At 43.8% G+C, this 25349-nt stretch overlaps 1 protein-coding gene across 5 annotated transcripts in view; it reads right to left on the bottom strand.

Annotated features, from left to right (window-relative positions):
• Window positions 1-14179, bottom strand: part of SPECC1 (sperm antigen with calponin homology and coiled-coil domains 1) — an 83551-nt gene extending 69372 nt beyond the window's left edge. For 2 of the 5 annotated variants that reach the window (XM_082776550.1, XM_082776555.1), the window contains exons 1-3: window positions 14063-14170; window positions 4793-5278; window positions 2027-2162 (exon numbers count right to left, since the gene is read on the bottom strand). In XM_082776550.1, coding sequence (XP_082632676.1) covers window positions 2027-2162; window positions 4793-4942 — 286 coding nt within the window. In that variant the 5' untranslated portion in view covers window positions 4943-5278; window positions 14063-14170. Of the gene's footprint in view, window positions 1-2026; window positions 2163-4792; window positions 5279-14062 lie in introns of those variants that run through there. The other 3 variants (XM_082776552.1, XM_082776551.1, XM_082776553.1) reach the window with 3 other exon arrangements.
• Window positions 14180-25349: the final 11170 nt, after the last annotated feature.

Raw genomic sequence — 25349 nt, 5'->3', positions numbered from 1 at the left:
AAAGCCCAACCTAAAAAACACCACGTCTGCATTTTAAGACATTAAAGGAAAATGCAGAACTGATGAAGGCAGTCAGAGAAGCCAAAGAAAGTGGTTTCAGAACAAAATTAAGATTTACTCAGTTGGCTGTGTACACAAACATCTGCATTTCCCAACTACAGGAACATTCCTACTTGGGTCAGTTCCATAGTCAGTTAGCATTGCAGTGCAGTCTTGATCACAATCAGATTATTTGGGATTCTGTTTCAGTGAAGAATAGCAGCTGAAACTCTCTCTTTCTACTTATGTTTCCAGGAACATGTTCTGTCCTCTGTCATATTTGATTTTCAAGTTTTCTCTAAGCAACAATATATTGTATGGAAAAAATACCAATATGCATTTTGTAACAGTGAGACCATCTAGAATTAGCACTCAGCCTTGTAACCTTGCTCATTGTATCTAGCACCTTTTACTGACCATGATAGTGACAAATATCCTCAGAGTCTGCCTAGATTTCCAAGCACCCTTTTGGACTTTGGAACCACTATGAAAATTAAGATACGCAAGATAAAGCTCTTTTTGTACATACCCCTATGGATAGCCCCTATAACACCTGGGCCAGTTCCCTCTAGGCTAAACAAGAATTTAGAGAGAGGTAGCACATATATTCTTCCTGTTTATCTGTGCAATATATAATAGAGCTCCATCCTCAGACTCTTTTTGCTCAGGACTAATATTCTCATTCATATTTCTACAAATGTTGCTGCAGAGCAACGTATGAGGTCAGTTCTAACGATACAATTTAAACTGAGAAAACAATACCCTGGTGTAACTTGACCTCCATAAACCATTTTACCATTTGTGTTTACAGCGGTCATCATCATAAATCTTATCCCTCCCCCACCCCGTTATTATCCACACATGCAGAAGGGGGCTCTCTATTCCAGTGCTGGTATTTGTGTATCTGACATATGTATTCTATTCCGTACTCCCTGCAGTGCTGTCTCTTTGGCTGTATTCCCGGGATCCTATGCTGCATCATCTGTGCAGGTTTTCTTCTCCCCTTGTTACTCCTCCCATGCCTCTTTAGCTAGCATCTTGTCTCTTTATTGGCTGGCAAATCTCATACATCTTTGGATGCGAGTAGTCACTATTAAATTTGAGGATTTACACGCCGATTAACTGCAGAGCAGGATCTGTCTTTGGGTTCCTATAAAATGCTCTTTAGGGGGTAGAGGGAAGTATATAAATATTCCCCCTCCCCCCAAGAAATCCCTTTCTGTTTAGTTTCATTGTTCTGTTACACAGCCAAACCCTGCAGAGGCTGTGACAAATAGGGAGGTCACGATCAAATTTAATAACATCTCACATTCCCCTGGAAATGCCACCAGGGAGCAGACAAAGGCAAGCATTTGCTGAGCTCCTGGGGGAGAGAAGAGTATTTGCACTGAAGTCCTTGGTATGCAGATGGTGTCGCTGCCTCTAGAAACAGGCTTAGATTTGAAACCAATAGGCACAAGCTGATAGGAATAACACTGAGGGAGAGAGCGTGCCACGACACAGCTCAGGAGGACACGTTATACATCAAGCGCTGTTTTTTTTTTTTAGTTTTGCATCTCTGCTGTGAAGATTGCTAACTTCTCTGCTCAATCAGTAGAGGGAGAGCATAGAATTCTACAGATGTGGCTGGAAATAATAATAATAATTTAAAAAAATCTCTGAATAAATTAAAAAACCTTTAACTGGCCGCGTTGCTTTGTAAGCAGGGAGCTGCGCCCACGGTGGGAGCACACGGGACGAGGGCACCCCCGTGTGGCCGCTCGGGGCTCGGCCCGAGCTGGAGCTGGGAGAGGGAGAGGGAGCTGGGGCTGGAGGATGCTCGGAAAGGCGAGGCTGCAAGGCTCAGCAGGTCCCATCGGCACGCTGAGTATTGCAGGGGGATGGTAGAGCTGTCACCACCTTGTAGCACAAGGGAAGCCCACCAGGTTCTTGGCAGGCCAAGCAGTTTCACATAAAGCAGGCACTGGTCCAGGATCTTTGTACCTACCTGTGCTGGGCTTCAGCCGGCTCTCAGCAAGCTCAGAAATGGCTCCGGTTGTAATGGTCTTCTTCAGTCTAGAGACTCCAGAAGCTGCTGTCACCCCTGGTTTTGTAAGCATATCATCGCTGCTCGCCCTCTTCAGCTGCAGGAAAGAGATGTTATAAGCAACCAGAAGATTAAAATGTTGGCTGTTCCCATCAAGCTGTTCAAGAGGCCAGGTGCCTGGGAGAAAAGGACTGTTTCTGTAAAGTAACCCAATGGAAATATTGCTTTGATAACACTACTAAATAATTTAATTAATTTTGTATTATTTGTATTGCTTTCCAGATTTTTATGAAGTGGGTTATGAGACCACTGTTCCAATAAGAAAGAAGAAAACCAGGAAAGACTGTTTAAATTAGCAAGTAACTGAGCTGCTGGGAGAAAATAGCTTACAGTAGCAGACTACTGGGTACCTCCAGCTTCTCAGACACTGCCCCAAATAGCAGTCATCATATTTCCTCACTGGTTTACGTTTACTGAAGTAATTAGGCTTCTGCATCTAAGTGCCAGCTGCAGAGCCTGACACACAGAACAGGTCAAAGCTGCAAATAACTGGCCCCACACTTAATCTGTCTGTCAAAAAAAAAAGGATCCTAACAGGATCCTGCTGGCTTTTGTCTCGCCATTCAGGATCATTCACTTTTGCTCCAGTGGTGACCTCAGACTCTTAAGAGAGGCATCTGAGCTATTCCAATAACTGCCATTTTCTTCCTGTGTTTCTCCCAAACAGGAGTCACCAAACTTTCTGGCAACATAAACAGGATTTTTATTATTATTATTTTTAACGTGAACAAAGAACATGCTGGAGACTGAGCCAAAGTGACTTAGCTGAGAAGCTCAGGCTGCCACAGTAATATGAAGCAGCCACTATAAGATCTAGCACCATTATAAATTGGAAATCCTTTATCTTAAACATGACATAATTTCAGCTACTTGAGCTCCTTGTTTATGGAAAAGCAGTGAACAAAGCTGGCCAACAATAGCGTGATGGGGCCTAATGCTATTGGTATTGCGAGGGACTGTAGGACTCAGTACAAGAGAAACCAGAAATCTGTTAACAAGAAAGCATTCTGTTATGTGGCCACCAAGGAAATCATTCACAGCAAAGAAAAGCATTGTTCTTCGGGACAGATGAAATGTAGAGTTCTGAAGATTAATACTAATACATTTCATAAGCTTGGAAGAAGGAGAACTATTTGCTTTACTCGTTGTTTAATAGTAAGTGTCTTAAAAAAATATTAGATATCACTAATTTACTGGTAAGCCTTATTGTACATGAGAAAACAATGGGCCATTGTTGCTGTGCCGTTGTTTTTGGGAGGGGGATTTGCTTTTAAAGCAAGTTTACTCTAAATGCATACTGAAAACCACGTAAGTCAAGCATGATGAACTTAAGATCCAAGGAGAAACACTTAAATGATGTTGCTTCAACAAGCAGAAGTAGCGTTTTATCTCAGAACTTTTGGTCAGCTGCTTCCCCATTTGTGGGAATCTCCATAACGGCCTGTGTACCTCTAATAACGACTTCTAAATAATTTCAAGAGAAATATTTTAAGCATTTTAAAAGACCAAAGCTCTAGATCCTCCTTGGAACAGTATTTTTCTACCTTTTTTCATTTTTTTCTCACCTAAACTATTTTCACAAATCAAACGCCTTCCTTAGAGGGTGTCCAGGGACACCAAGGGAGCCCATGAACCACAGGCTGAAACCACTCCTTAGGTTAAATGAAAATGAATGCAAAGCGGAGCTCTCTCTGTTTAGAAGTTCCTAAATATAAAATCTTTAAGCAAAATGAAATCTTTCTCTCAACTCCAATTCCTTCTCCCTTTCATCTCTTCCTCTTACTCAGAGTCTGTGGTTTCCTGGACCCCGTGAGCATGCAAGTTTCAAAAGCTGGTGTTGATCTACCCCAGGAAACCAAACATCTAACGTTTTGCTTTCTGGCACAGGTTTTGTCAGCTCCCTCCTACTAGCAGAAAGAAACAATCTGAACTTTCTGATATGTAGAAACCTCTGCAAACCATCTGAAGTAACTTACTCAATGCACCCTCTTTTAACAGCAGCAACTGTGCTGCCTTTTTCCGTTTCTTTGGGGAAACTACATTGATCATCTTGCATTTGCAAATGTTCAGCAATTTGAAAAATATTATCTGTAATTTGGAAGAAAATCCTCGACATTTAACACCAGACACAAATCAACCACATCAGATTTCCTGCTTAGTCTCTTCAGAGATGCTTGCCTCAGCTATTACACAAATACTCCAATGACACAACTTGCCTGGAGACTAAAACACCCTATTGATAAGATGCTTGGGGCATCTAGGGGTCTACGGAGCAAGATAAGGAAATTAATCCTTCACATGAGTGGCTGTGAAGATCAATGATGCTTAGATCTCCTGTTGATTGAGGTGCTGTACCATGTTATATATAGTTTGCTAAACTTGACTATCAGAAACAGTTATAACCAGGAAGCCCTGGGCTCTTTTCATCACTGTCATCTTGCTCCGTATTTGGGCCACAAGGTTATTTTTGTTTGCTAATTATGAAAGTACAAATGCAGCGGCATTTCAGGTGTATTATTGTTTTCTTATATAGCAACAAACTTCTGGCAAAGTAAGGTTATTCTGAAAAATACCTATGAGGAATGATAGATATCCAAAAATGCTTGTGAGCCATTGTGACCAACACATTTTGTTAATATATTTTGCCTTGAAGAAAGCGGTTAGTACCTTGCTGAGCCGAGATTCAAAGGCCAGTGAAGTCGAGGACTTGGATGTCTTCATTCCTGTTGAGGTGGTGGTAGAAAGCGACTTTCCTCTGTCAACCCCATGACTCGGTTGCCTTGCCACTGCATTCCAAGGCCTGGCAGTACTCTTCATTTTTTTTCCCCCCCAAATAACTCAGTTTACAGCCCCTAAAAAAAAAATAAAATAAAATAAATGGAAAAAGAAGGTTTTATATAAACTGAAAGATAAAAAGAGAAGCAGAGATATCTAACACATTTAAAGGGCTGAAGAGGACAGGTCAAGCTTTATTCCTTCTCTTATAAAAATAAAAACTCCACTTACTCAGCCCAGAGAATCCTTCAGAGCAGGCTGCAGCCACTCAGATTTTTAATGCTGGCTGGTAACATGAAACAACACAGAAGGAACAGTGACTTTTGTTTGCACTGTGCAAGCCAGAAACCTCTGTCAGCCACAGAACACCTACAAATGCTGAAGCACAACAAAAGAGAAACTGAGGATACTGACATGCAGAAATCCACAGCAACTGGCAACAGCTGTGGCATAAAAAGAAAACTATTTCTCTTACTATTAGATTTAGCATCTAATAATCACTTTACGAAAGTCACAAGAAACAAGTTTCCTCAGTTGTACAAAGAATATCTTTAACTTGGAGTCATCCAGAGAAGCAGTTGATGTTGCCACAATGATTAAAAAGATGTTTCATAATACCAGGATTTACAAAACGTGGTAAAAGTACCAACTTCCTTGCAAACAGAAAAAAAAAAAAAAAAAAAAAAAAAAAACAACAACAAAAACACACACAACCAAAACCAGATCCACTATTCCTTAGAGATAAGCTTCTGCAAGAGAGAAATCCTGCCAGGAATCAGCAAATTGAAGTCAATTTCTTTTTTTGGATATAGATGAATAAATTTAATCTGCCAGCAAGAACAACGAGCGTTTCTCTCAGTAAGCAGACCGCTGCCAATTAAATAGCTAGCTCAACTCTCGTAGATCTAAATACGTGCACTTTCAGCCAGCCATTGCCCAATCCAAACCAGAAGCAGAATAAAATAATTATATTTAAAATCCCACAAGCCTGCTGGGCTGCAAGTTGGAGGGAGGGGAGATTGCCTGGTATCTCATCGCTTCCCCCCCCTTCAGCATGAGCAACATTAGTCTTCTGCAGCTTCAATTTCTAAAATAGACACAGGATGTATTTGCACACCAGTTTTGCGTAGGCAGAAGCTAGCTTGCATCTTTCTGAGCTGAACAGGTACCCAAGATCTACAGAGAGATCAATATCTAGAGTCTCAGTGAGGGGAAAGCACCCAGTAAGCAGTACGCTGGTTATCATGTAAGAGTCCAGCTGGGCTGGTGTGAGCTCAGACAGCAACCCTCCGGGAGAGATGCCAAAACAATTTCTCCCTCGCTGAGCCAGTAGAAGGGGTTAGATCACGTCCCGTATCACACAATTTGCTCTATGCGTTATTTCACGTTCACAAACAGGAACACTCACTGAGCACAGGGAAGAGAAACCACTTTGGGGCCAAGTCATGCTGGGCACTGACAGCACCGTCCCGGTGCCACGCCGGGCTGCTTCAGGAGCATTTTGCAGCACAGAGGCAGCAGGACATGCCGAGTGCTCTGCCACTGTCCACAGAGAACAAAGCTAGCGACTGGCAGGTCCTGCTGATCCTCGCTGCCTCTTGCAGGGAGGGCTGCCTCCTTTCTGCACAGCTCTAACCTGCCAGCTCCTACATACAGAAATAGCAAAGTTAGTGTCACTAACCAGTCACTCCTGCATTACAATTCTTAACGCAGGCAGCACGGAGCCATCATCGATCCCAACAGAGGTGAGAGCAGCCCTGCCTTTGGTGATGGTGATGCTGATGGCTTGGCTCCTTTTATTTTTTTAAAGCCTGGACAGATCTGTAAACTGTACCACAGCAGAAAATGTTTAGCATTCTCGGAGTTCACGATCTACCTTAACAAGCTTTGGTGCTTTGCACATATTTAATAAGCCATTTTCTAATGAGCACGCCATTCACTGTATTTATATGGGTGAACAAGCAATTACACATGCAAACTATCTTCCTGATTAATCTCCAAATTATGCAGATTTGGGGTTTTGTAGAGTCAGTGGTTGCACATACCCTCTGGATTTCTTCATAACTATCTCATACTTTCCTGCCTTAAGCTGCACAGATGCTTTCTTGATATCCAAACGAATTTAATTTTGAGTCACTCGTGGCATTTCAAGCTGCAGTGGAGTGATATGCTCATTAGGCCACGAAGCTGGAAGTGAAAGGAGGAGGTACTAAAAAAAAAAAAAAAGGCAACAAAAACCACACACAAGAAACCCAGCCAGTAGCCTGAAGCAAACCAGCTTTTTCATGTAATGATAGCTGAATTGTGCCATGTGGATTTAATAGTATCGCACCACATCAAGCAGATAAAACTAAAATTGAGAAGAGGACATTTGGATTTGGTTTTCCACGTATTTATATGGGACTCATCATCTATAAAATATGGAGGCAATGCTTCTGATGTCATTGGCTAACCTGAACCTGTGCTGCAGATAAAAAGGTTTCAGTCTCTGAAGTAGAATCCCAACACTTTCCACAAGCCTTACTTCAAAGAATAAAGCCGCGTTTCACACATATTAAGCTGCTCTCATTCCTAGACAGGTGACACACATTTATTAGAGGTACTGCTTTGGGAGCAGTACAAAATAAACTACTTTCCAAAAAAATAAAAAAATAATCCTACTGTGCTTTGATGCAAGCAGGAAATACATTCTAAGAGTCAACCTCTGCTTTTTCTACCCTCAAAACTCGATTTATTGCACTACAAAAAAAATAAATCAAAAAAGTTTTGTGGATGTTACAAGCAGTTGGAGCAATGGGAAACCCCAGAAGGTCAGTGTCGTGCAATGGCTCAGTAGGAAGGATAAATGCGCTGAAAAAAATGTGTAAGGACAGAGTGCTACTAATACAAACTATTAATATACCCTAGTACCTAACAAAGGCAGCCAGTAAAGGACACCTGAATGCACCCTTCCGTCCTAAATCTTAAGCTGGGCAGTCTTCGCATTGCTCAGTGGCAGCCTCTGCTTCCTGATGTGGTTTTCAGGGTGAGGGTGGTAGCAGCAGCTTGTGCAGGCCATCCTGAGCTGCAGAAATGACTTTGAAAGCAGCCGATCATCGTCAACTGTATCATCATAAACTAGCCCTGAGTGAGAGCTTGGGAAGGGGATCACCACTGACTTCCCATCACAGCTGAATGAATCCTGAACAATTGTCCCTTCCACAAGTTAGGGCGAACGCAGTGCTTGTGTATGTATTTGTATTGGAACCACTGCAACAAAGGCGATTTTCGACACCCTTTGTGACCCCACCTTCCAAGCCATGTGCATCTGCAGAGCTGCCTGCAGGTAACAGCTCCCAGTTAGCTTAGAGTGCATTGATAGAGGCAAGGCTGCTGTGTTTTAAATAAATAACAGCAGTCCCCATTCAGAAGAACCCCAGAGAGATTATGACATGATCTCTAGGCTACCCACAAAGAAACCTGAAAAAGAGAACAGCAGCAAGAAAAAAGCAGCTTTACACAAGGGATGCAGCCAAGTTACTTCTGCAAATACAAAGCCAAAATCACTACTTTTACACCAACTACGTCTCAGTACGTTTCAGATGAGACATGTTTCTGCTCACTTTTCTGGAAGATGACTCTCCAAGCAAACTCTGGAGCTCTGCAATTTCAATTCTCATTTCTTTCTTAGCGTTTTACAGGGACTAGTGGCCACAATCAAACCCGTGCCATACACTCTGCTTAAAGACGTGCTCAGAAAATGGGTGGAAGCTGGAAATAAGCAGCAGTGCCACGTCGAAGTAAGTGGGGGTTCGTGCCAGGGCCATGTTGCTTCAGAGCAGCAAAGTCAGTTCCATCACCAGTAATTTTCAGAATAAGAGTGCAGGTGTTTTGTTTGAAATAAATCTTTTGTATTCAAAACTGCTGGTGTCTGAGTGCCCCTCTCCTCCGAAACAGGTGCTGCAAATGAAATAATTGAAGGTCTCATAAAAATGGAAAGCTGGTCCTGACAGAGCCTTTGCTCTCGGTAATCCTCAGAATTCCCTGCAGGCATCAGGCTTTGAAAATTCAGGCCATAATATATAGCTCACCCTTTCTCACTTGTATTTTTAAAAGGTCTTTGGCAATTTTTGATGTGGACTGTTTTGGCAGTTGTCAGAAGTCTTGCAGTGGAAAGACAGTCCATTTTACTTCAAATTTTATTGTTTTATTAAAGATGGAAAACCTAGACATCTGTTATTAGTCAGTCCACATGAACACATTAATAAAGTCCTGAGAACCAGCCTGGAATATTTCCCATTTTATGGCTAGAAAAACTGGATTAAGAATTTATCCTGACTCTCGCAGGCAGGCAGCATCAGCAGAAACAACCTAGGTCTCTTGGATCTCAAGGCTTGGCTATCCATCAAAGGAGTAACTCACCAGCCTCGTAGAACAAACTAGGGAACACTGTCAAACTAGGGAACACCGCCAAATGCTGCTTTACTCCCAATAACTAGAAAAAGAATGGATAGGTTGAACTGAGTGATGACAAGCAGTATTATTTTATGGCCAAAAAAAGATAGCAGTTACACTAGTAAGTAAACGAAATTCATTAACATCTGCAGAAATTAATTTACACAGAAAAATCCCTTAGAGGGATGGGAATAGGCAGGGTTTGTCTGTACCCCACGTATTTAAAGAATTTGGGTTTTGGTGATCGTGTTTGTGCATGATGCTACCCAACAGGACAGTCAAATTAGAGCAGAGCCATTCAAGTTGCTGTGGCAAAGCCAATGAAAAACAGATTTATGAGAATCCCCTACTAGATCTGGGGAGTAACATACAGGTGGCAGGATCACTGAGACCTGTGAACGCCCAGTGCTTCTGACAAAAGAGGTCGGAGGCACCAACTCTGCAGGCTGGGCTCTCTAAGGACAGACATCTGTGACTTCACTGGGTTAAAAACCCCAATCCCAGTGCCATTTCCCTCTAATTCTGCTACTTTTATTACACCAAAAAGTCAGACTAGCCCACAAAAATCTCAAGCCAGACCACCCTCTTCCACCCAAAAGCAAACCAGAGGAACAGACAAGATGTGTCCATTTCCCAGCACCTCACCCCTAATGCTCTCACTGGCCACAGAAACAGAAAATCAATTTCAAACCTGACCCTGATCGCCTGGGCAGCTGCTTCCTCTGGTCTACCTCAGCAGACTTGCTCTCCAATCTCATTTGCACCTGAGTTTTCATGTTTTGCTGGTAAAGTATAAGAAGACAAGACAACACTTGGAAATTTTCATGTCCAGACTGCATGTTACAGCAGGGAAAACTCGGTTGGTTTTATGCATGCCTCAAGCAAAGGTGTTTTCATGGTTATTATTTTTAACTTTCAAGAGCGGAGAAAAATGTAGAGTAATAATTCAGCCAGACAGTTAAAGCATCCAAGTGTTTTTGCAAGAAGTTAAAAATGTAGGTGAATTTTAGATAGAAAACAACTACACAGAAACGAAGAAACAAGTCCAAGGTCGCCCAGCTAATCACTGGGAGAATACAAAACAAGAAACCAGCCCAAGGAGTTAACCAGCAGTAGTTGTGACATGGCTTAAGGAGCGCATCTTCAGCATCTTCTTTTAAGGTTGTCTGAAGATTATACCCTCATATGCAGAATGCCTTAAAAGAAAACAAAACACACAGCGCTGCAGGACTCCTAAAAAACTTAGAAGAGAGCTTTTAACATGGCATCAGATGGGAATTTCAGAGCACAGGGCTCCCCTTCCTCTCTACATTACAAACAACTGCTGCAGAGCCAGTCCCTGTCCCTTCTCCTCACAGCAGCAGGTGGAAGCACACAGCCTGCAGAAACTCCCTTTATCTCCAAAGGCGCTTTCTTTACCTGCGGTTACAGTGGTAAGAGAATCTCTCATTTTTATGTTGTATAAAGTGTTTCTTGCTTATTTCCTTAGCATTCATGATTTTCTAAATGGAAGTTTATTAACCAGTATATAAATATACCAAATGGTTACGAGCACCTGTAAATAACAGCAGAAATGGTCTAGGCAAAGACAGCCCCAGGTAGCCACAAATGACAGCTTTCTGGCCATCAACTTCCCAAACCATCCCAACCAGACTGCCAGGCTCCAGGTCAGCCACTGCAGGCCTCCAGTTCTCGACATGGCTGAAAATAAAATCCTCTCTTCCCACAGCAGCCGTTAGGGTCACTGATGATTTTTCCAGGCACGAACGGATGAGAGCAGCACGAAACCTCCTGTCCATCCTCCCACACAGAAGCTCTCCCTGGAGGTTTAATTTGCGAATTTCTTATGCTTAGTTAGATCTCAAAGAATGCAGAAGTCACAACAAAACCCTCATGGGTGCATATGGACAAACAATACACTTAGCTGTATTTCCCTTGTCCTCATCCTGCATTACTGGCTGTTTAGAAGACAGGAAAAAATCAGGCAGCTTTGCTACTTCTCTAGCTAAAATACCCAGAAATGTCATCCAGCAGTGACTGATGCTTAAAAAAAAATAATAAACTCAAGCCAAAGCTGTACTCTGAAATGGCTGGGAACCATCTCCCCCAGTAATCTAAATGCTGGTTGTACATGGATATTCAATTTTCTCCTCCACCCTCGCACTGATTATCTAACCAGTCACCACCACGCATCTCAGAAGAGAAGCTATGCTTCCTCCCTGCGACCCCTGATCTTACAAACATGGGGATAAGGAAACAAAAATAGCAACTGATCTGTAATTTTTTGTGCTCCTAAAGCCTTCCAAAAGACAGCAGCAGCAGCTACCGGCTGGATGGGACAAAACCTGAAGAGGTTGTGAAGCACAGCAGGGTGCTGGCCATCAGCAAACCACCCACCACGGTTCTCTGGTGCACGTGGATGTTGTCTCAGTGAGGCTGAAATGACAGAGGACTGACAAGATCTTTCACTAACTTCAGGGCAGTGATGCGGACTTGAATGTGGCAATTCTGAATCACGCACACCACGTTACCGATGGCTGAGTGCAAGGGAAGAAACTCGACCAGAAGGGAAAGGACAGGAGCACGCGTTCGTGGGCGGCATGTTCTCAGGCTGGAGCAGTAAAGGAAAGCATGGAACAGTGTAATGCTGCACAGAGGTTTTATGTTTGGTATATTGCAGATGGGAACAAGATGGTTTAGAACCATTCCAAGGTCTCTGCTGCCCAGTAACCCAGGTTGTCTAACTGCTGTCCCAGGGCACACAGCACAAACTGGCTAACACATCTCATTTGGCCAACAAGGAGGAGGAAAAGGTTTCATTTCAGATCGAGCAAGAGCTGTGTAATTGCTGAAGAAACGAAGAATAATTACAAGTGGTTTGCTGGGTAATTACCTGCCATTACATTTTCCTGTAGCACAGGGGGGTAGCTACATGTACAAGAAAGGGAAGGCAGGATGTTGTGTTAGCATGGCAGACATGCCCCGCGTGCCGCTACGCGGTTATCTGGCCCAGTGAGTGCACACACACTCGCAGGTCCCACCTGCTCGAAGCATCCATGGATGACACCGCCGTCAGTGCACCGGCTTGGGATTCCACCCGATTCTATCCTCAGCTCCATCACAGCTTTCCAGCACTACCTCAGCCATTTCCCATTTATAGAAACAGGCTCAGTCCCTACACAGCAGGTTTACGAAGACAAACACATGAATGAGCAGCGTTCACGTGCCTTGCAAAGAAACCCCACTGAAAAGCAAAGTAAAAATGAGAGATCAACATCTGTCCCAGAGCGCACGACAACCCCACAGACTGCCACATGCTGGGATGTTTCCCTGGCTCCTCTTTTCCATCCATCACGATGCAGAGAAATAATAGAGACCTGGGAGCTATCCCTAAAGGAGATATTTGTCCTCCAGTAAGTGCAGAGTGGGTCACATATTAGCTGCAGTAAACGGGCAGCTTCTGAACTTCTACGAGTAGTGATGTGAACTAACTGAAAGGTTTCTTTGGGAAGAAGACAGCAGCAGCAAATTCCAAAACTGCAGGAGAAAATAGAGGACTTCTGTTCTGTTCCTCTTCAGTATATTTCAAAAATGCAGATTTAAACAATGCTATCAGGGGATTATGAGTACGATTTGAGGCCACTAAGGGAGCAGAAGGCCCACCTTGGTACACTGCATAATGAAAGGAAATTTTAGAACTGAGCCAAGAGAGGAGGTTGCACATGCGAGCGTGTTAGGTTGAGGCATCCCTATGTTAGTTACCTGTCACGTTCTGCCAGTAAAACCCAGTATATTTCAGCAAATCAGCCATCCTCTCTCCTGCTGAGCTTACAGGGACAGAAAGTACCTTATAATTTAGAGAGGGTGGAAGAGCAACATATGAAACAGTATTTGGGAGGGGAGACAAAGCATTAGGAGGGGACATCCAAAAGAACTTAAGACAGCGTACAAAAGACAGGGGTAGAGAATCCCTGCTTTCAAACCAGTTCCACCAGTAATCCCTCACTGCTCCATACCCAGGGCTTAATTACCATCTCTATAACTCTGCAGAGCTATGTTACCTGCTATACAAACGCTGTTATTATTACTATTGCTATTACGATCGAGCTTCAGCCCAGAGACCAATTTTAAGGCCAAGTGTTCGGCTGCTACATGTAAAGGTCCTGCTGCGAATCCCAGCAGCTCTTTGCTCTGCTCTCACAAGGGGGGAGCCGCCTGGCACACTCTCCGGGGCTTTCGCTGCTCCCCCGCAGAGCAGCGAGCTGCCAAAGCTATTTGCTCAGCAGCTTGTTCCCTTCTGCCCTTTCCCGACTGGACTACGGGAGCATGCAGTAGCAGAGGCAAGCGGGCTTGTGCTCCTGCTTGGTGCAACTGTTGGAGCACAGCGCTAAATTCCCGAAGAAAGGAGATGTAGGCACAGAAATCGCTTCATCCCCTCTGTCTCTAGACTCCACGTAGCCGAGCAGAAGCAAACACAGCAGGCAGCTCTCCAGACTCACTTTTATGTTGTTGCAATGGCTTTTACATCACCCCCCCCAGCCCATTTTCTGCTAATGCAGAATTGTTTGCACCGTACATTTCTTGTTCCCAGCAGTTTAGTTGTAATTAGTGAGATATTACAAAAAAGCATCGCTGAGCAAAACAGGTACATGCACTCCAGGATTACATTGCTGCTCCCACAACCCCACTAGAGATGATAACTCCCACCTTAAAAAATAAAATACTTACAATAAAAGCTTGTCCTCTTTCCTGCATTAAGAAGAAAACTGTCTCCCACTAGCTTCTGACAGCATGTGCAAGCCAGACTGAAAATTCAGGGCTTGAGTTCTTCCCTGAGAGGAAAACCACATTGCAGCGAGACACAGAGAGCTGCTTGAGAAATGATTCACATACGGAAGCAAGCTGGCTTCACCAGCGCTTTGGCATTCAGCACACACGCGTGCACACATATGCACACTTGCTTACTCAGGAGAAAGAGAAATATTATATTTTCATCAAAGCAAGGAAGATTTATGCAAGAAAGACGTTTATATCCCATTCCAAAACCCGAAGGTGCTTCATTCCACAAAGCAGACAGTTGCTTTCAGTAGCTCCTCATCCCAGCAGCAGAGCTGGGCACTGGGCAGAGGGCATGAGCCCCAGCCTGGTCTGCGTGATCCAGTCAGGTGGGAACATGCGGTACCTACAGCGTAGGAAGGGCAAGGAGGGGGCCATAGCAAGAAGGCATTTTGCAGAGGAAATCACATGGACAGCTTCCAGAAACTTTTATATTCCACACTAAATCTCTCCCACAGAATGCCAGCAGTCACAGCCAGAACAGCTCACGACATTTTCCGTGCCATTGTTACAAGAAAATGAAAAGGTGTGTGCGTGTGTGTGTGTGTGGAGGGAAGATGCATTATGACAAAGACTTCTGCAAGAAGAAGTGGGTAGAATCAGTCCTGCGCAACTTCTCGTGAGCTGACCAAAAAGCATCTGTCTGTTCTTCATTTAGAAGAGAGTGAATAAGGGTCAAGGGGAGCAATGCTCAAGAATATCCCACTTGCTCACCCTGAGGAGCAATTCATCTCTGAAAATGGGCAGGGCCAGAGGTTCTAATGGGGTTAGATCAGGCAAGGACAGCATCAAGCTAGAGGAAGCAGAGAGGATGCAAGGAGAAATCAAACCCAGATGTACGTTTCAACCTATAAACTTGAGGTATTTAGAACAGGGATTTTTGTTTGAGGCTGTGCAGAGGGAGATGTTTGCTCCCCAGGGGATGTCTGTCACCTAAGACTGAAACTAGAGATCAGGAACCTCCTCCTGGGGTGCAGCAGGGGCTCTTTGAACCACCAGTAAGAACCTAACATACAAGCAATCTCGTAATAACAGAGGCAAGATTTACAATATGATCCTGGAACAATTGTTGCAGCTGAACAGCTCAACCTTACTGCACCTCTTGGAACTCTGTATTCTGGGTGCCAAAGGGACTGAAAAGAAGCTAATGCTATGCCATGGGTTAATTTACTTTTCAATTCAATGTTGGCATCATTATTGTTATTGTAGAGCAACCAGACCTTAAAACATAGAGTGAGTCCAAGCCGACTCCCTTCTAAACATCATGGATTTTGGGTCCAACTTTGAGATACCCCTGAGAGTGGGGACTTACCTTCAGACCTTAAAACACAAGAACAAGACCACACCATGACTTACCTCACAAATGATAATGGTCTACGTTCAGCAGGTGCCAAGCTTACCCTATTAGCTCCAAATCCCTGAACATTCACCCCATCATGCCAGCTGCCACTGGAAGTTCCCACCTACCTGCAGCACCAACCCTTCTATCCAGCCTGCCTCACCATTCCATAATTTTAGACATCTGAAATTCAGCAATTATTCACAGCTCAGATAAGACAGCAGTACTTTCTATCATTCCTATTAAGCAAATTCTGGTAGATAGTCATCTACACGAACTGTTTCTCCTCTCCAGGGAAGCAACGTTCAGCGCTGCATGCACAGACACTGAGGTCGCCCAGGTACGCAGCTCAGCACCCTCTGCTGCGATGACAAACCACCTTCAAACATGGAAGATACAGCCAAAATCTACTGGCAGAAGATTGCAGCCCCCTGGAGCTGAGCACATAAAGGAGAGGGCCATCAGCTGCACACACCCTGCTGCAAAGCCTCCTTGTCTGCAGAAAACAAGCACTGGTGGGACCGCAGCACGCCGTCTCTCTGCCACTGCTGGTGAGTTCTTGTGGGCTGGGGGGGAGAGCAGCCGTGTCAGCTTGGTAGGTTTTCCTATCCTCAGGCCAAGAGAAACAAACAACTGAGATGAGGGGTGTGGGGAGGAGAGATGAGCTACTATATTTTGTTCTCAAAGACTTTTTTTTTTTAGCTTTGATAAACACAACTTGACCAAAACCTAAACATGAAAATGTTTGGGTGTGAGGGATAGTCCCAGCATTTACATGCTGCAGCTTTAGCAGACGGGCTAGAGTAGTGCCACACAACTTCCCAGACCCAACAAGACCAGACAGTGCTTGTTTATTTAGTTTTTTTTGGTAGCGCTTATTGCTATAATTATCTGATGTCTTTACTTAGACCAAAGAATTATTCAACACAAAACCTTCTGAATTGAAAAATTGCCTTTTTGTTTAATGAACAAAGAGCCCAGAAACAGACAGCTCAAATGAGTTGGCTAAGGTCATAAAGAAAGTCTGTGGCCTGTCCAGGGCATTAACTGTAATTACTTTCACACAGCCGGGATGAGAAAACAATTTCAAGCAGCAATATATATATTTATATATATATATAAATCTACCAAGGTCTCACCCAACTTGTATGCTTGGTTGATAGCCAAACAGTTAGGATATTGCTTCCATGGTTAACTTGCTAGCCCCCGTGACTCTGCAACAAGGGACAAGAGATATACTCTGCCCCGCTCATCGACGCGCCTTCAAAATTCTGCATTTGAGGAATTTAAATGCTTTGTGTCGCAACCTGCATCGTCTGGGCAGTTTGACAGGAATGAACACGGATGACACACAACTTAAAGGAATGGGCAACGGGCAGAATTTCTGGTGGCACAGCTCATTTGAGATTCAAATGCACAAAGAGCGTGGAAAAAAAGGGCTCATACACGGAACAAGATTAAAAATATCTTTGCATTTACAGATATTTATGCTATGTTTAACTGCTTTTGTGCATGCAACAGCCTTAATTACAAAGAGAGAGATTCCATAAGCAAGGCTATTATGTCAATAACAATGTCTTCTTAAAGCAAGTCTCTAATTCAGTCAGAAGACTTGGAACAGCACTGTCTGGAGTTATAAAACCAAAAGTAATTACAAAGGAAAGGCTGCACCAGACAGTGGGTATTAGTGGAGCCAGGCCATGGCTTTACTCCCTCTTTCCTCCTTTTTGTACATAACTGATACAAACTTCTTTATTTTCTCAGTCCCACTACAGATGTCAGGAAGTTCAAGCAGCCAGTCGACATTTGCAGAATGAATCATGGGGCACCGCTTTCCACTCTGACAAAAACAACTGCTGTTCAGTCAGCGAGGCGATGCTGATCAAATGGGTGGATAGAAAAAGTGAACTCCCGGAACTGCTGCCAAAAAGGCTCCACCAGCGCAAGGAAGCTGCACGCACTCCCCTGCAGAACTCCGATTTCTCCCTGTCCTTATTCTGCAGTTCCTTTTTCCCATTTATTTACCTGCAGAGCGCAGCCTGTGGCACAGCTACCAGCTCTGTCCCATAACTAGAGAAAACACTTTTGCTGGGAGAAGCTAGAATCATTAAAGCTGGAGGAAAGCAGATATGATTTATGGAACGCAGAGTGCTACAGGAGACAGAAAAAGCAGCTTCCTTTGTTGCCTGTTGCCAAAATTTCAGAAGACCAGACAACAACTTTCAAATTTCCAAGGGAACAGCCACTAAGTACGTCAAAAATAGAGTTAGGAAACTGCCTGTTTCAGAAGTCTGAGTCTGTAAGGGGAGCCAGCATTTTTCAGCATTTCTGTCATTTCCGACCAGATCACTGAAGAGTTAAGAGACATCTATCTACCAACAAAACCCAGCCCCCAGAACATGACAAAATGAGGAAGGGAACCTACGTGGCAAAGAAATATTCACGTATTCACGGTCATTCAATTATTTTAAATAAGTCTCATTATTTTTGCACAGTTTTATCCAGAGAAGTTATTTTTCCTCTACAATTTTCAAACATCTCTGTACTTTCTTAGGCATAAGAAGCACAGCAGCAGACCAGGGATCGCTTCACTGCAGTCCCCCTTCTGTTCAAAAGCAGATAAATCTGAAAGTGTGAAAAATGCAACCCTCGGTGCTCTTCTCTGAAAGGGGGAGATAAGACTTTCCGGGTTCTTTCCGACTTAACTGAAAATTTTGATTTCAATGTTGAAATTAAAGACTTAGAAGAAGGGGAACGTCTCCATTCTTTATTATTCTTCAGTGCTCATTTTCTGGTGCATAGGCTGTAATACAGCACTCATTAACACCAAGAATTACCATATTCAAGTTGCACAGCAAGTTCCTACTACCTACACGAGAAAAATACTGCAGAACCCCATTTGCTCCCTTTGCTTATTGTCCGAGACGGATCACATGCTGCAAAAGCTAGCATTTGATCACCTAACAGCAGAGAAATTGGAACAGGTATCCATTAGAAACGCTAACGAGCCTCCAACAGAAAATCATTTCATTAAGTTTTTGCTGATCACTAACAATAGAGAGCTGTGCAGGAAAATTAAGGACTGGAGAAGACGTGTGCTGGAGGCTGCCTGAGAATTAAATCCCCGATGGGACAGGGTAGGAATGCCCCACTGCTTTGAACTTTTTGGCGCATTTCAGGGAGATGCAAATAAAAGACCTGAGTTGCCAGCTTCGTTTCAGAGGGACTTGCACTAGAACTGCTGACAGCCCTGAATGGAGACAGAACCGCGGGGTGCGCCTGGGTGCATGGAGAGCATCACAGGGAGCCCAGCAGCAACAGAAAGTAGGACAAATTAACACAAAAAGGATGAAGCACAAGGAGTTCAAATCCCAGGGGACAAACAAGCCCTCTAATGTAGATCAGGATTCCAGAAAAAGGGTATCTGTAAGGTTTGATACCTTATATAGTAATATCCTAGAGTTTCCATTTGTTCTTACCCTCTGCTTTTTATTTCTAATAGATTAATTAAATGGAATCAGCTAATCACTGCAGCAGCTTTGTAACTCTTACTTGTTTTACAGGTAGGGAAACAAAGGCACCTAAATTATTGAAAAAATATCAAGATCTAGTAAGGACCTATGGTACCCATTGATTTTAGTTCCTACATAATAAGAAGTCAGCAGTTTTGCAAAACACAGGCATATTGGTATAGATTAGGCACCCAGAAACGGAGCAGAAAAGTTTGGCTTTGGTGGCCTAATCAAAGCCAGGAAAAGGGAGAATCTAAACTACAGCAATTCATCGCTTCCAGACAGCTTGTATGAATGAACATTTGCTGCTGCTTCAGCTTTTAAGTCAGCTTAGCACACTGCAGAACTATGCAGCTGAAATGTGAAGTACTCAAACACTGAGATCCCTCCAATGTTAATTGTCATGTTACAGAATAAGTATTAAGAAACGTGCAATGATATAACGCAAGGAAATTTCATTCTGAGATCCTGGCTCTGCCTTCAAGATTCCTCATGAACATTATTTCCTTGGATTTCTCAGTTACCGATCATAATTACTTCAGATTTGAAACTCAGTCCAAATTTGGCACACTATAAACATCTTATTACAACTAAAATCAATTCTGAGCATTTTTAAACTCAGCAAAGGGATCTTCATGTTGCCTAAGAGGCAGGTAAGGACAAATATCCGTGCTTTGTCAGCACAAACTCCTCTCCTGCAGAACAGGTGGCATTCTTTCAGCCACAGAGGTAGGCAGCAACGCCTGCTCTGGCTCTGGCATGTCAGTTGTCCCCACACACTGCAAAGTGAATGCAAATTGCTCTTCTCCTCAAGGTCTCCTTCCACGTTCTTGTTCGGCGCAGCCAGACTGAAGAGCCTGTTACATGAATGGACCTCACTCTCTGAAAGGTGGAAGATGGAAGGCCAGAAGCAGCAGGTACAGCCACAGCTAACGAAGTAGGAGAGCAGCAGAAAGAGGTGCTCAGCTTTCCAAGTCGCTATAAAAGCAAATGATAATTTAAAATCTCCAGCAGATAGCGAGATAGGAGGGTAATGAACCAAGATATCAGTGCATGAAAAGGAAGTATCCTATGGAGCCTGTGACCAGTCACCATAACCAGTTTCATAAATAAATGAAAGCAGAACAATCCCTGAGGTCACAGAGTGAGCGTGAGGGACATGAGTGACCTGCCACTTGGAGAAACCTACAGAAACAACTGGCGTTAAGAGCAAAAGGACTGACTGGCCAAGCACACAGGAGCACGGGAAAGAAAGCTGATAGGAGGGAAGGAGGGGAAGAGTCGGGTATTAAACACAGCAGGCAAGTCACTCTAAATAGTGGCTAACTAGCACTGCTAGCCTGGTACGCAACAGCTGAAGGCCTAGGGCAAAAAGCAGCAGCTTGGGAATACAAAGAAAGAGGAGAGAACATAAAAGCCAGCTCATTTTTCTCTACTCCAGGCTGAATCAGCCCGAACACCTCTGCCTGTTTCTATGGCAGAGTACCACGGTTTTGCATCCTTTGTGAGGATTAATTAGTTCACTTGTTGGCAGCATCAATAGAAAGGCCAAGTGTTGGACTGACCAAGGAAAGCGCCATTCTCCTGTTCCTGCAGGAGCTTGCTGGTAAAGGTGTGCTTCCTAAGGGAGGTCTGGTCCCTCATTGCATATTTAACTGTCCTTTTTCTCCAACTTGAGCACATCAGATTCCAGAATCATCAGTAAAAAGACCTTCCAGTACCATTAACATCCACTGCTATTACAAATAAGAAATACATTATATTTTCTCTTTGATATTGTGGGTGATCTCATTGAAACCATGAAAACAGAAGCCTAAATGCTCTGCCCTTTGGTATCTCAAGGAGCTGGAAACCTTCTACCAGCGAGAAACTCTTGCAGCAGTTGCCATGGTGACACCCGTAAGAGATATTTAAAGGCAGCTCACCCGTAATCACATCTATTAGGTACCAAGCAGCTTTGGTAAGAAAGACATAAAAAGCTTGAAACCAGGGAACCAGGCCTAGGGATGGTGTAAGAGGACAGGAAATTCATGGAGAGGGACCCGCTTATACCTCTGCTCGGCTGGGCACCAAGGGCTCCTTCTGTTCAAATCTGAAACAGCGCTGAAGTTTGCAGAGTGAACTATTTTTAGCAAGTCATTTAAAATGGGATTCTTAAGGCCACGTTTCGATAGCAGGAGCTCTATAAATCCTTACAGGGTTATCCTGACCAGAACAGGAAGCTGTGCTATGGCTCAGACCACAGTATGGCTGCTACAGACCACCCTGCCCACCAGAGCTTCCTTCCAGGAGGGAAACACCACTGCGGGCACTGCTGCTCCCTGCGCCCACCGAGGGACCGACACCTCCAAAGCTGCCCAGCTCTGGCCATGTGGGCAAAGGAACGGGGCCAGGCTGCTTTTTGAACACTACAGTGCACTTGGAAACACAGATCCAGATAAATAAGCAGCATCCTTGATGAACTAGAAATATAGATGTCAAATAATTTCTTGAGGATTGAACATAACCAAGAAAGTCCACAGGATCAGCTCTCCAGCTACGGAACCACTTCATCACCAAGCGGGCTATGTCTATGCAGCATTTATCAAATTGAGATTTCCTTTCTCTTTTTCCTGCATATTTCCATGACAACTTCCTCCCCCCCCCCCCCCCCCCCCCAGTACCAATTTCTTTCTATTGGAAAGGTCTCTCAAACGAGAATTTAGGCTTCTATAGCAACAGCTAAAATCCCTGGGAGATGATGATGTCTGAAGCCTTATGCAGATCTTTTTTTAGACCGTGAGTTACAAGGCAAGTGCATTTTGAATTTCATGGAGGAAAACAAAAGTATGCTTAGTATCAGGGAGATGGGAAGAAGGGAACAAGAAGCTCGATGAAGGGGGACAAACAGCAAGGAAGCACGTTACTTTCAAAAAGGATGTGAGCTTTGAGATCTAAAACGTCAAAGAGAGAAGAAAGACGGGATCAAACAGCTTGAAAACCCACATCCTGCTCCTTCTCACTGAGTTATAAAGCAGAGTCACAAGGAACAGTATACTGAGAGTCTACTCTAAAAGGAGATCTTATTTAAACACACATATCTGTATCTCTGCAGCCTCGTATATTGACCTGGAGAAAAAAAAAAAAAATCAAGCTGTCCTTTCAGTTTTAACTCCCATATAGCTGCCATCTAGCTACAGTACGATCTTTTATTAGTACTTTAGTTTTGGCCATCACACTGACAGTATTCACCAGCATGGAAAGGCTTTGCACCTCAAAAAAAAAAAAAAAAGCACTCTCAAAACATAAAATTTGTGAAATTCATAGAAGCCAAGGGAAGTACAGACATTAAAGCAACTTCCAGTCACTGCTTTGTGAAATATCCTTAAATTCAATTTACTTCTCTAATGCCCTTTTAAACCTAAGATGTTAAAATCTTATACAAAATCATTACATTCACAAGCTGGATGGGAAGTAAGTAAGCACCAGCCTAAATTTATAGCTGAGGGTACTAGAGTGGAAATGTGAAATGGCACCTGAAGAGCCATGCTCAGAGCCCAGCAGGCTCCCACACAGCCCCTTGATAGCCACTGGAAACCTCTTTGCTACATGAGACACAAGGTCTGCAGCGTGACCAACACGATTGCAAAACAGCCGTACTTTCTTCTGCTTGTGGTGAGACTGAAAGCTTCTCCTTTTTTCCCCCCCATGAAAGCTTCAGTTAATCTGTCCTCTCCTCCTCCCATTTGCCTAGGTCATTGTAGTTCTGGGAAAGAAAAAGGTGACAGACAGGTAGGTATAAGAGTGAAAAAGAATGGATTAATCAAATTATATTTAACTTCCATCTTCAGCCACCTCCTGCCCAGTTAATTTCTGAAAAGAGTCAGGAACCATCCATGTTTTACAAAAAGTTGAGAGAGATGAATTTTTTGTTTGTTTGTTTTTAAATAGTGACGCTAAAAATGACAAAGCTTATTAGAAATGATGGAGCTCTACAAGTAAGAGCCATGCGCAACCGTGATTTCAGCCAAAAATATTCTTTCCAAGGTTTAAACTCTCTGCCCTTTGGGATCCTGTTTGGAGAAGTGTTGGATGAAGGCTGAATCCCTGTACAGGTCAAGTGAAATAGAATTATTTCATATCCCTACGTGCTGCCCTCTGCTGAAATGCTGAGCACCTTCGTGCATTGGGTCCATCACAGGCCAGTGAAAAACTAATGATCAGCTGCACCTAATGCTGTCATCACCCAGGGAAAAGCTGCTCGCACAAAATGGAGATGTTTCATCTGGTACTAGGCAAGGATAAAAATAACCTAAGCTCGCCTGTAATAACCTGTCCTGGCCTTAACAGTTCCAAGATGAAAGCGTGACTTCAGGCACATTGTTCAGATGGTAAAAGCCTGGTGAAGGACGAGGATCAATGCCCTGGCTGCACATGTCTGTAGTGATGAAGGTTCACAAGTTTATGGAAGAAACAGCTTAAAATTTCAAATGAGTAACTTTTCAATGATAACTCAAACTTACAAATTCTCTCTCAAAAGCTTAATGTTCCATCTGATTTCACTCACATGAGAAGTCCTTTCAGGCTGCTGAGGTTATATAAACAGCCAAGGCCATGTGTTTGTTCAGACATGGAACAGAGAAGAACATGTATGGGAAAAGAAATAAACCATTTCAATACCTGAGGGGAGAAATTATATATATTTAAGTCTATACGTGTATGTATAAATAAATATAACTATTATAAACAAATATTTTGTAAATATATTTCTAGGGGAAAAAAATAGTATTTCCAAGCAACTCTAAACCCGTGATTTTGTCCAAAACCCAGGAACAGTTAAAAGAAAGCAAAAATAATATTCCAGCTATACATGGAAACCCTCAGAGCTCAAATTCCAGATCCAGCACATCCTTCTTCCCTTTACACCTCTGGAAAATAGGCTTTGCAGTGTGACTTCAAGATCAGCCCAACTAGGTTAGTTTAGATCAAGAAGATTGAAATCTACAGTTAAGGGCCCCTTAGGGAGATCATCCTGCCAGCAACCTTCTCTTTTATGTAAAGACAACGTTTTAGTAGACTGTAACAGCATGCTTTTCAACAGCTTCTGACCTTAAAAAGAAGAAAGGGACCAAGATAGTTTAAAAGGAAAAGGACAGAGATAGAGAGAAGGAAGAGCACCGGGCAGGTCTGATGGTCCAGCCAGTAGAGGGCACTGGAATTTAAGAGGAAAAGAGGAAAGTTGTTGCAAATGAACTTCATCACTTCATTTGAAGCGGTAAAACCATCAGTTTCAATGGTTATTTAATCCTACATGTCCAGCCCTAAACCGAGGCATAAACAAGATACAGTGAAAAGCAATAAATAAATAAATAAATAAATAAATAAATAAATAAATAAATAAATAAATAAATAAATAAGAATAGATTTCTTCAGGATCTCTAACAAGTCACCTTTCAGGGTATGGTATGCTGTCAGGAAGATTTCATACTTCAATAATTCCTCTTAAACAACGAATTAACCTTTCACATCATTTTCAATTAGCGAGGTGGAGTAATTTGAAGCATCCTAATGAAACGATCACAGCCGTTCCTCGAGAGTTAAAAACTTACAGACAACTTTTACACTTAACGCAAAAAAAAAAAATACCAGAAAGAAGACAAAAACGCTTTTTTTTTTGAAGCATACCTTCAAAAAAGCGTGCTTGGCTGTGCGGAACGCTGGTTCTAGTCCACAAGACGGTAACACTGGCTAAACAAAATGAAACACAAGCAAGGCAGGTAGGAGAATTTCAATCTTGGCAGCCCCTTGTTTGCCAAGGGTAAAGGCACGGAGGCATTCCTCACCCCGCTACCACGCAGAGCGAGCAGAGCTGAGCTTTCTGCGTGACCTGCCGTGAGCTCAGCGCGCGTTTTGGGACAGAAAAGCCCGATTCCGTACCTTCTCCAAGCACTCCTGACAAACGGGTCCCGAAGCCGAGCCGCCTCCGAACACCTGAGGAAGCAAAAGGTGCAGCTGACAGGCGATGCCCGCACCCCTCAGCTCCCACCTGCGCACCACAGACCCCGGCAGCGCTGCGAGCCCCCCCCCAGGCCCCCCCCCGGGGCTCCCCCCAGGCCTCCCGGGCCCCTCCGGGCCCCTCAGCCCCCGGGGGGGGCCGGGCCTTGAGGCCCCCACACGGCGCCGCGGGGGCTCCCCGAGCACCTCGGAGCCTCCCCCCGGGACTCCTCGCCCCTCATGCGGGGCGGAGGGCTCCGGTCCGGCTCCTCAGGGCCCCCCCGGTCCCCTCACAGCCCCCCCGGCTCCCACCTGCCGCCGGCCCCGCTCGGCTGCCGAGGATGCTCCGGAGCCC

This window comes from Aythya marila, assembly GCF_965140915.1.
Source record: "Aythya marila genome assembly, chromosome: 20".
Lineage (NCBI taxonomy): Eukaryota > Metazoa > Chordata > Aves > Anseriformes > Anatidae > Aythya > Aythya marila.
The sequence above is the reverse complement of the archived record's forward strand: the minus strand, read 5'-3'. Positions and strand labels throughout refer to the sequence as shown.